General features: G+C 38.1%; 1 protein-coding gene and 1 long non-coding RNA gene across 3 annotated transcripts in view; one reads left to right on the top strand and one right to left on the bottom strand.

Moving 5' to 3' along the window:
• Positions 1 to 13,416, top strand: part of Stt3A (catalytic subunit 3A of the oligosaccharyltransferase complex) — a 52,109-nt gene extending 38,693 nt beyond the window's left edge. For both annotated transcript variants that reach the window (XM_068356794.1, XM_068356796.1), the window contains exons 11-13: positions 1,986 to 2,205; positions 5,230 to 5,418; positions 12,114 to 13,416. In XM_068356794.1, coding sequence (XP_068212895.1) covers positions 1,986 to 2,205; positions 5,230 to 5,418; positions 12,114 to 12,259 — 555 coding nt within the window. In that variant the 3' untranslated portion in view covers positions 12,260 to 13,416. The remainder of the gene's footprint in view (positions 1 to 1,985; positions 2,206 to 5,229; positions 5,419 to 12,113) is intronic.
• LOC137625868 (uncharacterized) overlaps positions 2,232 to 14,079 on the bottom strand; it is a 469,270-nt gene continuing 457,422 nt past the window's right edge. The window contains exon 4 of the long non-coding RNA XR_011040929.1: positions 2,232 to 4,112. This is a non-coding gene — a long non-coding RNA (uncharacterized lncRNA). The remainder of the gene's footprint in view (positions 4,113 to 14,079) is intronic.

The raw sequence follows: 14,079 nt of genomic DNA on the forward strand, positions 1-14,079 counted from the left end.
ACTATTTTGAAGAATAGAGAATCTCCTTGATTCAGGAATTCAAGTTCAGGACCTACAACCCAGCTGTTCACGACTTCAAATCCTTCTCCTCCTTCTCCCTGTAAGAAGTGACTACTGTAGCTGGGATCATACAGTATAACTTGCCTTACTGTTCTGGGAGGACACTATGATTCTTCCTACAGCTACATAAAGATTAGGGAACTGTTTCTTTCTGGCTTTGTAAAACAATCTAACATCCTTTCACTGCAGACAAGTAGATGAAGGGCCATAGTAGATTCAGACATAACGTATCTATCCTCAGCCAAGAAGAACCTGTCTGGGTATATTGTAATTCTTGAAGACGCGGGTCTGGTTACGGTAGAACCTTAGTACTGTAATTATTGAAGATGTGAGTCTGGTTACAGAAAAACTTTTGTACTGTAATTCTTGATTACGTGAGTCTGGTTACGGAAGAACCTTCATCCTGTAATTCTTGAAGACGTGAATTTGGTTATGGCAGAACCTTCGCTACTCATTACCTTCAGGAGTATACCCACTTGTCCGTGGGTGCCGGTATACTTGGCTCAGTGGTAGTTGGTCAACGGATTATGTAGCAAACTTAGCTCTTTTGTGGGACAAGAAACATGTCGTCTAAAATAATTCTAGAATGAGAAGTAGGATCAACTGGCCCTTCTACCCCTTACTTAGGGTACAGCAGTCAATCTGTTTTTTTGCTAGATCCAATGGTAGATGTAGAGAAATCACATGATCGAGCAACTTTTCTGTAATATGTACAGTAAATAGGTTCTGTTTAGAAGTTTCTCACCCATCCTACCAGACCAGGGGGAGGATTGCCTAATGTATGCAAACCCGTTTCTCATAATGACCTTACATTCATGACTGTATCAGTTCCTGGTAGTGACTTAGTTTAATACTTACTGCTGATCATTGGGAGGTTGATGGGAGTCATCACTCTCCCCTGTGCAGGATTAAAGTGCATGGTCATTTCCCAGATTAGTAAACCTGTTAGTTTAGTTATAGGGATTTTCTGCCTCCTTTGGATAAATCTCCTATTAAAAGGATGAAAGTTTGTAATCCTGTAGGAACAAATTACATTTTAAAAGTACTTTGTATCTTAACTAAGCTATACAAACCCGAGTTTTTTAAGAGTCTCTTTTCACCTCAACAACCCTGCATGTCCTAGGTGGAAGTCGAGGTGGCTATGCAGTGTGCTGGTGAGGGAAGGGGCTTATCTGCCTCCCGCTAGCAACAACAGGAACGCATTACTGAAAATGTCACTACACCGTGACGATGATAATTTATACTACTACAACTACTACTACTATTCTTCTTCTTCTTCTTCTTCTTCTTCTTCAGTGCTAACATTCTCATGCATTGTTGAACCGATGATGGCACACCTCTTAGTAAATTTTAACAGCCTATTTTCGGTTAATGACACACTCCTATTAAAGAATTCAGGATTGTATATTGTACTGTAGTTAAGAAAAATACAAATTACTTTGAATATTTGCTATTTTATGTAGTTTAAAAATTCACATATCATATTTTTGTTGGTCCCTATATTAATCATTGCTCTTGTTCATTTCATTGGTTACAAGAAAGTTAATGAAATATCCGGTAAAGTTAAGGTTCTGTTAGACAATGACATTACAAGAAGGTAGTCATCTTGAAAGAAATCAGAAGTTAATTTATTTTGAATATATAAGATCTTTTAAAAGACGAAGTTGATATGTGATTTACCAAGGAACAAGTAAGGTTTCAAATCTACATGCATTTTTGGATTGTAATTTATGACTATTTGGATTGCATTTACAGTACATTTGTAACTTGCATGATTGTAATATACAAATTATATTTTAGAATTAAAATTAGAATTTATGGTTAAAAAGGGAATTCAATACTATTTTCATCTCTTTCTTGTCCTTTTTAGTAAATGACTCCATTTAATCCTCTGGTACAGTTTCTAAAAGAATTTTTCTTCCTAGGATGCTAAAGTTATGTCATGGTGGGATTATGGTTACCAGATAACGGCGATGGCAAACAGAACTATATTAGTTGACAATAACACATGGAACAACACGCACATATCGCGTGTCGGGCAGGCAATGGCTAGCACCGAGGACAAAGCATATGAAATAATGCGAGAGCTGGATGTCGACTACGTGCTTGTCATATTTGGTGGTCTCACTGGTTACTCTTCAGATGGTAAGTACAGGGTATTCCATTGCAAAATTCATATCCACTTTAGCTGTTAATTAATTTTTTACACCCGTTCTCACCCTTTCTACTTCATTCCTAACCATATCTAATCGAGATACACTAGCATACTCCCCAGACACTTTATTTTCGACACATTCGATTTCCGTCTCTACGTCATTTTCATTCCCCACAGCTCCGCGATCGATACATCAAGGTTGGTACAATAACTTTCTCATACAGAACTCTTTTATATTCATTCCCAAACCTCTGTTTTTTACCACTCCTTTCACTGCCTTTAACTCACTACATCCTTCATTTACTCTGACGAACATTTGCTTCCACTCCACCATTCTTAGCAATAACAGACCCCAAGTACTTAAACTGATTTGCTTCCTCAAGTAACTCCATTCAACATGACATTCAATGTAGCACCACCCTCCCTTCTCATGCATCTCATAACTTACTCTTACCTACATTAACTCTCAACTTCCTTCTCTCACACACCCTCCCAAACTGTCACTAATCGACCCAGCTTCGCCTCTGAGTCTGCAATCAATACTGTATCATCCACAAACAACATCTGATTCACCTCCCACTCATGATCACTCTCGTCTATCAGATTCAATCCTTAACCAAACACTCGAGCATTTACCTCACAACTCCATCAACAAACTAATTGAACAACCTTGGCAACATCACACATCCCTGTCTTGCTCCCACTTTCACTGGAAACCACTCACTCACTTCATTTCGTATCCTATCACAACCTTTTTTGCCAATAAATTCTTCACTGCTTGCAACAACCTTCCGCTAATTCCATATAATCTTATCACATCCCACATCGGTTCCCTATCAACTCTATCTTAAGCTTTCTCCAGATCCATAAATGCAAAATACACCTTAACCTTTTGCTAAATATCTCTCACATATGTGATCCATGCATCCCCTACCTATTTCAAAACCACCATGAACTTCTAAGATTGCATCCTCTGTTTTATTCTTAATCCTATTAATTAGCACTCTACCATACACTTTACCAACCACTCTTGACAAACTAATACCTCTTGAATTATAACGCTCATGCACATCTCCCCTACCTTTGTTAGAGAAACAATACATGCACACACCCAGTCCGCTGGTACCCTTGACAACATAAAATATATTATCAAACTCGCCAATCATTCCAGTACAGTCACATCCTCTTTCTTTAATATCTCAGCCCTCACTGTATCCATACCAGGTGCTTTTCCTGTTATCATTTTATTTAATGCTCTTCACTTCCTTTTGTAATTCTTGTCATTCTCATCTCCCATCAGTGGTATCTCAACATATTGCAACAGCAATTATATCTGCCTCCCTATTATTCTCAACATTTGGCAACATTTCAAAATATTCAGCCCACCTTTTCCTTGCCTTCTCTCCTTTCAACAACCTTCCATTTTCATCTTTCAATGTGTCTTCATTTCTAAATCCACCCCTCATTACTCTCTCCACTTATGTCCAAAATTTCTTATTCTCTTCATCTGAATGACCCAATCCCTGACCCCACTTCCAGTCAGCCGGCCTCTTTACCGCAGCTACTTTCAAGTTTTACTTCTGCAGTTTTCTCTATATCTTTCATACTTCTTTTCATTATTACTACAGTCACTCTTCAAATGCCCTCTTTTTCTCTTCCACTTTTATCTTAATTCCTTCATTCCACCATTCACTACTTTTCCTTATGCTGCCTCCCACAGTCCACTTGCCACATGCATCACTTGCAATCTTAACAAAATTTTCTCTTATTAACTTCATCTCCTCCAGATCACCAGTTTCACTTCCTTTCACCCTGTCATATGCCACGTCCAACCTTTCTTGATATTCACTTTTACCTCTATCCTTCATCAGTCAAGTAGATGACAATCCTTCAGAATCTGAAAACAGAAAAGACACGTTTAATAATTTTTGAAGAAACATTTGTTCATATGCTTATACAAATCTTTTGTCTTTTAGAATAGGGAATGTCTTTAGCAAAGCTTGAACATCCATTGCATTCATTAATGAGGTAGGTAATGACAGGTGGTTTTCATTATGCATGTTGCATAAGATTTTTCACAACTCTGACCATCCTTTACATTCAGATCTCCCTGGACAATTCTATCCTGTTCGTAATACTAGGCAGGCAGTTAATTCTAATAGCCAGGCCTTCTCCATCACGAGGCTCAATACTACGCAGTACTCTAGAAGTTTTATTCCAGCTGTGACCAAGTTGTGAAATGATCTTCCTAATCGGGTAGTTGAATCAGTAGAACTTCAAAAGTTCAAAGTTGGAGCAAATGTTTTTATGTTGACCAGGCTGACATGAGTTTTTTTTTATAGTTTACATATGAGATACTGTATCTGTTTTTGACATTGTTAATAGTTTATATAAGACATATCTGTTTTGACGTTGTTACTGTTTTTAGAATGATTTATTGTTAATTTATTCTCATCATTTATTTATTTCCTTATTTCCTTTCCTCACTGGGCTATTTTTCCCTATTGGAGCCCTTGGGCTTATAGCATTCTTGCTTTTCCAACTAGGGTTGTAGCTTGGCTAGTAATAATAATAATAATAATAATAATAATAATAATAATAATAATATTTTTTTTATTGCTGCTGTTTGTCTTTCACTTTTGGTATTAATATGTATGTTGTACAGTAACTTCAGTTTACAAAAATACAATTGATTGTCTTGCATTGAAAAATTTTGCTTGAGCAAATTTTTTTAATTTGATGGATGGCTAAAGGAAAAATAAAAGAGGTCAAAATTTGGACATTTGTCTCCATATTGGTATCCTTTTATTTCTTTGCCACCCTTTTCTGTCTCACAAGTAGAGAAGTCTCTGAAAGATTCTGGCCCTTTATAAGTAAGGAATTTAAAAGTAGCATACCCATTTCAATTTTTATTATTAAATGGTTGCAAGTCTTTACTTGACCTTTTCCATGTCTTCAGTATTTTAGAATGCCATAAAAATGTTTAGACTGGTATATTTTATTTTTTATTTCAGACATCAATAAATTTTTATGGATGGTTCGAATTGGTGGTAGCACAGACAAAGGTGCTCACATCAAGGAGCATGATTATTACACTCCTGCTGGAGAATTTCGAATTGACAAGGAAGGGTCCCCAACGTTACTAAATTGCCTGATGTACAAAATGTGTTATTACAGATTTGGCCAAGTCTATACTGAAGGAGGTAAGTACATAGTTATTTGTTTGTTGACAAAATAGGTTATTGCTTGTATATTTTACATGAGCATCTTCATGTAAAAATTGTCAAATGTAAATAGAAGATAAGAAAAAACAAATAGTCTGGGCAAAATGGCTTAACAGTAATGAATAGTTTTTTTTTTTTTTTTTTTTTTTTTTTGCAAACTAAATGAGCATTTTACATTTTTTAAATATGCTGTAGATTATTAAGTCCTTATTTGTCTAGTACTTTAGTGTTTTCGGGGAGCACTGTATATTGGAAACAGAATCATGCATTTTCACTGTAATTTCTATTATAATATTATTTGATCCACATTTATTAAGATAAGGTTTCAAATATAAGTCCTAATAGGGAATTTAACAATATACAAGCTTCAAGGGTGAATGTTGATATAAAATTTAACTAAATACAAAGCTACACATGTTGAGAAGTAACATCATTGTATTCAAACTGGCAAGGTTGAGTTGGTGAATTACCAACACTGTGATGCTTTCATGAACATCAGAAAGTAATCCCCTCTTTCATATTATGATTTAATATTTGACTTTATTTTTCAATTCAGTATTATTATAGCAATGGTCATCTGAAAGTATGAATTGTGCTCACATTGAATATTCAGAAGTGAGGCCTCTATTTTGAACTTTCAATATAACGTACTCTATAGCACCCCAATTCCAAGGACTGTATGATCTGAGCTTAAATGTGACATTCAAAGCCTTGAAAATACTTGTGCTTCATTGTAATAGATATGATAATAGTATTTAGGTGTAAAATTAGTAATCTAGGCACTATGAGAGGAAATATCTTGATTTTCAGTATTGGGTATGTGATCTGTACATTCCTCGAAATAGCTACAAAGATCTGAGGTTGTCTAAACTTTTGGTAATTGATTATTTAGCATTTAAGCATCTTATCCTCAGCGGACATTTTATTGACATACTACAAAGCTACACAGAGCTGATGTGGTAATTACAGTAATAGCATTTCTTGTGACTACCAACTAGATAAAGTTACCTGGCAAGTATTTATTTAAGTAGTTATAAGCTTTTTTTTTTTTCTTGGAAGGGTGGGGGGTGGCAGGGTGGGGGTGGAATTGATCAGTTCTGGTCATAAACCATTTCAATGTCAGTCATATGTGAGCGGGTACCCATCATAACAAATTCCAATCCTAAAAAATTAAAGATAATAGAGTATTCAAAGTTACAGAAACCTGTAGACTTTTGTGAAATATTTAGAATCATAGGAATATTAGTGTTTACAGTAGTGAGATATCTGTAATGAGTTCAGGTTAAGCCTTGTGTAGATGGTTTCAAACAGATGACATAACTGATAATAATGTAGGGGTGAAGACCTCATCGTCCACAGTTATATATGTTTTATATTTAAAAAATACAGGAGCTTTTATACTTTTTACAAAGTACCTTTAAACTGAATTCATTAAATATCCATTCTGTGAAGCTTGAAATGGGCCGTTACATTGTAATTTTAAGGGCGAATGGTTATAGTTGCCCACTCAACAAACACCAGGGTAGCCTTCACTTTGATGATTTTAGCTGCAGTGCATAACTTCTCTGCTGCTTCATAATCTGGTTGCTGCTTCATAATCTGGTTGTTTTTAATCTTTTTCTTTAAGACTGAATAAGTGTAATGGTAGACAGTCATGTTTGACAGTTGTTAATTGAAGATGACAAGCATACTATATGTAGTTTTTCCTGGATTTACTGTAGGTGTGCAATTCTGCTGTTATTCACATTATACTTGTTCCTGCTGGGTGGCATGTCTTGCTGTTCATTTCCCCGCTAGTGTGGCCTTATGATAATGTGGTCGTAAGGAAGTTTGCATTCCTTAGACATTATTAGTGGTCCATTAAAAGGAAGATTTTGTTCTTGCAGTGTTTATGGGAGGGACAATGCCCTCCTTCTTCCTGACTTATGGAAAGGCTCTAGGGACATATCATTTAGTAGTGCTGCCTCTTTGAAGAGTCCTCTGTGGTCTTTCCCCAGTAGGAGTGTCGACATTGCCTTGCACAACTCTGTATAGGGAAAACTTAAAGTTCCTCCTTCGTCTGATTTTCATGAAGTCTTAACACAGCGACTTCTAGAAAACAAATAGACATAATCGAAGAAGTCGTAGAAGACCGATTAATATTAGTGCTGTACATGTGGAATCAAACTGCTTTCTTCTCGGTCTTGTATCAAATAAAACGCCTTCGATTGAATCTGCAAACGCTGATACTTGTACTATAATTTTGGCCCTGAGAAAGTCATCTAAATTCAAGAAGACCAATAAGCTGGAGTAGAGAGAGTGAGAGTGAATGAGTGAGTGTGTGTATATATATATATATGTGGTGCATTGTTTCCAGTGCTCAGTCTCATTTGAAACCAAGCTCACTCACTGTCAGTTGAATGAAAAGCTCCACCCTCCTCTTTCCTTCTGCAAATTTGAAGTACACCTTAGGATCTTCTGGTAAGAAAACTTTAGCCCCGAAGAACAGGGAATTCACTCTTGTATGATCAACAAGGTCTTTTCTCAATGTGAGATCAATCTCCATGCGCTGCAATACTGCCAGATCAGCCCCGTGTTAGTTCTTTGTGAAATGACTTTCAAGTCGCTTGTTCCATCTTATCACTTCCAGTCCACGTTGAGTTCTTCCAATAAGCCAAGATCCATCCATGCACCAAGATCCTCCAACTCACCGAGACTAGTGTACGATACGAGATCTCACACTGTAAGATTTTCCATGTGCGGAGACCTTTCAAACTGTTAGCTTGATATGGAATTGGAACAAGTGACTTCTCAGGACTGCATTCAGCACTCATAATAGAACCGAGATACCACATCATGTAAGTGTGGTTGTTGGCAAGGCTCCTCTCCAGTGCAGTGTGCTTGGTGTTATGTCCTCCTGCTTGCTCTCCATAGGCTAAGGCACATAGTGCTTCTTTAGTTTCCAAGGGCATGAGGGCAGGAGAAGTTCAGTCTCCAAAGGGGAACCTGGTCATGTTTCGATCGTCACTTCTTCCTCTGCAGGGTATCACCCTGGTCCGTGAATATGCCAAGAGGAAGTAGGATTCTTCTGAGATATGTCGAAAACCCTCGTCATGAGTAGGAAGGAGATTTGAAACGTTGTCAACAGAACCCCAGTCCAGTGCTGGCGGAACCAGAGAATCCCAAGACTTATTTTACCATTGTCGAGGTCCTTCTATGCATTTGTGAGCTCATTGACCCTAGGGGCCACTGCGGCGCCTCACGAGGTGAATGATGTCCTTTGATCGACACTTTGGTGCCCACGAAGGGTCCAAAACCGATGTTATGTTACTGTCATCAGATCTTGCTCACCGGATTTAAGTTGGAATTAATTCCTAAATCTCTGGTTCAAGGAATTCCTTTTGCTTCAGTCGTTTGAGCAAGATCCTCGCCCTGTGTTCTCTCAACAACGGAGGTTCTACATCCCAGAGACGGTAGACCTACTTCTTTACCCATCAATCCAGCACCAATAGCAGCAGGGACCCCTATAGAAAGACATTTAGTGGCAGTTGCATATTTATTTCACTAGACCTGGAACTTGGTAAAACCTAAAACACTGTAGAAGTATATAGACTTGGTCCTTTAAGGCATGAAGGCGGGGACCTTCTTGGCATACCAGCTGGCTAACCATTGGGGCACTGCATCCTGAAGGAACATCTCGGTGGTGGAGTGTACGGCCCTCTTTGCAAAAGGATGCGAAGGTTATGATATAGGAAGGCTGCCATTGAGGCCAATGGTCATTGTAATAGTAACGTGGGTGTTGGAAGTCATTTTGGTAGGTATTTCAGCTTCCTTTAATCATCTCTTGCCCTTCTCCAACACATTGTTGACATTCCAATATCCTACTTCTAAAGTCACGGAAATCTCTTGCCCTAGAGGTAGAGTGAAAGCAATGGAGGAGAAGAAATTTCTCAAAGTCATCCGAGGCAGGTCTCCAGACCTCTTCAGTTGCTTTTTTTTTTTTTTTTTGGAGAGGTAGATTTGGGTCTGGAGACCAATCATCATCCTCTCCACAGACACTGTTCAAGATAGAAACGCAAGTACCGTTTGGTTTACCGTGGTGAAAGAGACTTCGAGCTCTCTGTTGACCTGAAGAATAAGTACTGTACTTCGAGAGACTCGTTTATCGGTCCTCCAGAGAGTAATTCCGCTTTGTCTTCAGAGGAGTAGTGTACTACTGTAGTTCTAAACCTTGTACTGTACTTCTGACTGTCTACCCCCCAAGTGTTCATGCTCATCTCTGCTTGTGCCCACTTAATGAGATTAGGCTGTATTGGCTGATCTGTCACCCTTCAGGAGGCAATTGCTCTTGGATTGGGATAGACATTTCTTTTTGCCATGTTCTGAGAATTGTGATCCTTCGGGGAGATCCAGTCTCATTCCCAAGCAGAGAATAGGGTACTGGAGTATGCAGATAGAGACGTCAGACAATCGTACCAGCAGACTTGGGGAGGTGGCACATTAGTTCCTGCACGACAAAGAACTTCTGCCTTAACAGTGGTAATATCTTCTGGGACATCTTTTATCATTGAAGCTTATTCTACAGGTCCATCCTCCAGTAATCGCTATAGTAGTGTTGAAGCGTCAGTTGTCAGCAACAGAGGAATCTCCCTACCTTCTGGTTCCAATAGAACAATTAGTATGAGACAATCCCCTTTATCTAGAGTTCCTACTGTTCACATGCAAGCAATGAGGGGTGAGGCAGATAGCCTTGGGGACGTGGTCCACATAAGAAAGCACCTACATGTCAACATGCTCAAAATGCAAGCAGCGCTCATAGCATTGCTAACTTTTCAACAGAGTTTGATTTGACACTTGGTAGCGTTGATGACTGAGAACACTGTTAGAACTTTATGGCAACAAGAAAGTAGGTACTGTTTCACAGTCCCTTTGTGAGATGGCAAACCATGTGGACTGCTAGTCAGTTGATAACATGTTAGAGCTTTCAATTAGGTTCATTCTAGGCTAAAGACATACCCAATTGCCAGGGGCACGATGTAAGGTTAGAGTGGTCCCTGCAGCCATGGTGTTGTAGAAAGGATACGTTTCTGGTCTAAGCCCCTCTGCAATGGATTGTGGACTTCCTCCTCTACCTTTGTTGGGAGAAGCTCCTCGCAGTCTCTGTGGTAAAAGGCTGTCTCTCAGTCTTTAGTCAGATTTCAGACTGAAGAGCACCTTTCCTCTTTGCAGGGAAATATCAAGGCTTCAGTGAATCTTAAAACAGTCTTGCCCTCTCCAGGAAGTAGTCGCAAATGCGATGTCACTAGAGTCCTCAAGTCTATCAAGTGAACCCAGAATGAGCTCTATAGACAGGTGTCAGAAAGGTATTTGATCTATAGAAATGTCTTCTCACTAGCCTTGGCCTCAGCATAGTGAGCAGGCAAGCCATATGACACTTTCGATGTCAAGTCATTCTGGAATACTGGAGGTTTCTTCCACTTTTGATCAAGAGTTCACGTCCAAGGCCCAGAAACCAGCTATTCACAATTTCAGAATAGATTCCTCCATGTCTTCTTTGTAAAAAGTGACTAATGGAGATCTGGATGACGGGCTTATCTGTCCTGTAAGGACCCAACAACATTACTGCTGAAAAAGTTCTTGGGGCTTCATGTGAAGAATGAGAGACTTTCTCAGCATAGGAAAGGTAAAGACAAGAACACTGTTTCTTTTGGGTTTGTGAGATTATTAGACAAGCTTATCCAACAAGAGGATAGAAGCACCATCCCAGTTTCAAGAACACAGTTTGAGATATCGGATCTACCATAACTTTCAGGAACAACTTGTCAGTGGCACTGAGCTTGAAGGCAGTAAACGGAAAATTACAGGCAACCTTCTCTGCCCACTACATGTGGGAGTATACCAACAGGTCCCTGGATAACCTTATCCTTAGTCCTGTGGTAGCTTCTCATCAAGTTGCGTTGCAAATCTTGTCCAGGATATTGGACGTGATGTAATTTTAGGAAGAGAGGTAAGAATGACCAGCCTTTCTGCTCCCTTAGGATGCAGCTGTCTTTCTATCTTGTGCTGAACTCCATACCAGATGTAGGTGAACCAATCGACTTGCTTTTCTTTACAGACAAGTTTGTGTTGTATTGAACTTTCTCCCTTATCCTCCTAGATGAGGGGAGGATGGACAGAATATATACAAACACATTTCATATAATGACTACATCCAGACAACATATCCTTATAGACATAGTGTTTTCCGTGACTGTCTACAGTCACCTAGAAGGGACCTAACTTACACCAGCATCATCTTCATGCTCAAGTTGCTAGGAGGTTAATAGGAGTTATCACTTGTTCATAACTAAAGAAACCAAGAGTCCTTCAAGTAACACTGCACCTCACCCACCCTGCAAGGCTTGAGTCTAAGGTCAAAGCTAAGATTTCATTGTGGGATGGGTTGGGCCTACCCTCCATTCTCCAGCAACCACAACCACTTTTTTAAAAGATTTAAATGAGCATTTCAAACTCCGCTGAAAATATGCTTTCTATTTAAAGACTAGGGTGGGTGTATAGGCTAGTTAGGAAAATACAGATAACTTTGAAATCTATATTAATGATATACTATTTGTTTAAACTGCTGCAAACTGTACTTTTTTACCTTTCTGTACACTTTTTTATGCCAATGCATTTATATTATTTTCCACTTTCAGGGAAACCTCCTGGATATGACAGAGTTCGAAATGTTGAAATAGGAAATAAAGATTTTGAGCTGGATGTCTTAGAAGAGGCTTATACCACAGAACATTGGATTGTTAGAATTTATAAAGTTAAAGATTTGCCCAATAGAGGTGCATAACTCTCATGGTTGTCTAGTGAATATAAAAATTCATACTAAAATAATGTATTATCTGTATGTTAAAACGTTACTTTTAACCTATTACATTCCTCCAAATGCAGTTATTTTGCTTTTTTTTCTACTAGGAAAATTAAAAAAGGGTAAAGCATTTTTACTGCTAAGGACATTCAGAAGTTTTGGTTGGTTGTAGTTAATGTCCAGCAATAAAGACACAAGGTTATGTTGGGTCCAAGAAATCCAAGTGTAATACTTGGTTATTTCTTTTCCTTTTTGTATCAATGTTTGACATGACAAAAGTTAGTAACATTTTAGTTATTGCTCAGATTGATGATTTGGGTTTTCTCTGGTATGGTGGACTACTGTTTCCAAGTGTTTGTTGACTGTTTGGATATTTAATGTTTGCAATGACTGTAATGAAAATTACTTTTATTTTTATGGTGGGTAAGTGTCACCTGTTGAGGATTGTCTGATACAGTAATTATTGAAAAACATACTTGTAAAGTATGTTTATATTATGGGTTTGAGCATATAAATATTAAATGTATTTCAATCATTGTGATATACAATGCAAAGTGTTTATCCACCTGTTGCATCAAAGATGGATTTGTTTCCCAGTAGTGTACATAAAGTATTCTTTTCCAACTCCTTTGAAAAAATATTCCCGTTATAACTGTCGTATACTGATGTATTACACTATTTTCCAGTTTGCTTTCCACATAATGAGCATATATAGTTACTCAAGAACCCAGTGGGAGATGTAAGTGTAATGGTTTAATTTCATAATACTTGGTGGGTCTTAATTATACAACTCTGGACATTTTGTATTGATCATAGTTTGAGTAAAATAAAATTCACACCATGAACAGTATTTTATAAGTTTTTTTTTTCAAAGAGTTTGGTGTGGGTTTTATTTTTTATTTTACAGTATTCATTGTACAATTTTGTTATGAGTTTGTGTACGCTTAATAGTGGAAAATACTTGATACAGGATGTTCCATTTAGTCGTTTTAATTGCAGAGCACAATGGTTAATGCCTATGGTAGTTTAGAGATTTGAGTTGAATGTATATTTGAGTAACTACGTGTTGACATAAAACATTTTCTACTAATTATATTGAGGAAGAAGTTTTCATCTAAATAAATCTGAATATGTTCTAATGTTTGAGTTTTTCACATTTCGCATCCCGACAAGATTCTTGGCCCCGACCTTTTTTCTGGGGAAGAGGGGCGTGCATTACAAAGCAATGGAATTGTACACTGTATTCTCCCTTCTTTATATTAATTAAGTAATGCTCACATTTTTCATAAAATTGATTGTTCTTATTGTTCTTATAGTCGATTACTGTTCATAGTCTGCCTTGGTTTTATAATTAACATTCTATCTTGACAGATTGTTGAGTGAAATAATATTTGTTCCAACACAGAGACTTACCTCGAAACACTTTCTTAGGAGTTACCTGGAACCTCCTCTCAAACGACCAGAGTTTTGTGTAGTTTACCCTACTCCCATTTTCTATAATGATAGGCCTAGCGGAGGAATACGTGCCCTGAGGGCAATACCAAGCCAGGCCACATGTTTCCCAGGTCGTAGCCTTCAGTAAGTTTTCTGGTCGCGTCGCGTTATCACACGACGCTCCTCTGATCTCAGTGCGACTCTTTGTGTCTCGTGACCACGTGGTTACCGCATGGTCCGTTGTGCTCTGCCCGTGCGCTTGGTGCCTTATCTGTGTGCTTTCGCTTTCATTCCTTTGTGCTCTCATTGTTTAGTGTTCTTATTCTTTTGTTGTGCTTGTGTCTAGCGTTTTTGTGATTGTGTGCGAT

This window comes from Palaemon carinicauda, chromosome 33, assembly GCF_036898095.1.
Source record: "Palaemon carinicauda isolate YSFRI2023 chromosome 33, ASM3689809v2, whole genome shotgun sequence".
Classification (NCBI taxonomy): domain Eukaryota; kingdom Metazoa; phylum Arthropoda; class Malacostraca; order Decapoda; family Palaemonidae; genus Palaemon; species Palaemon carinicauda.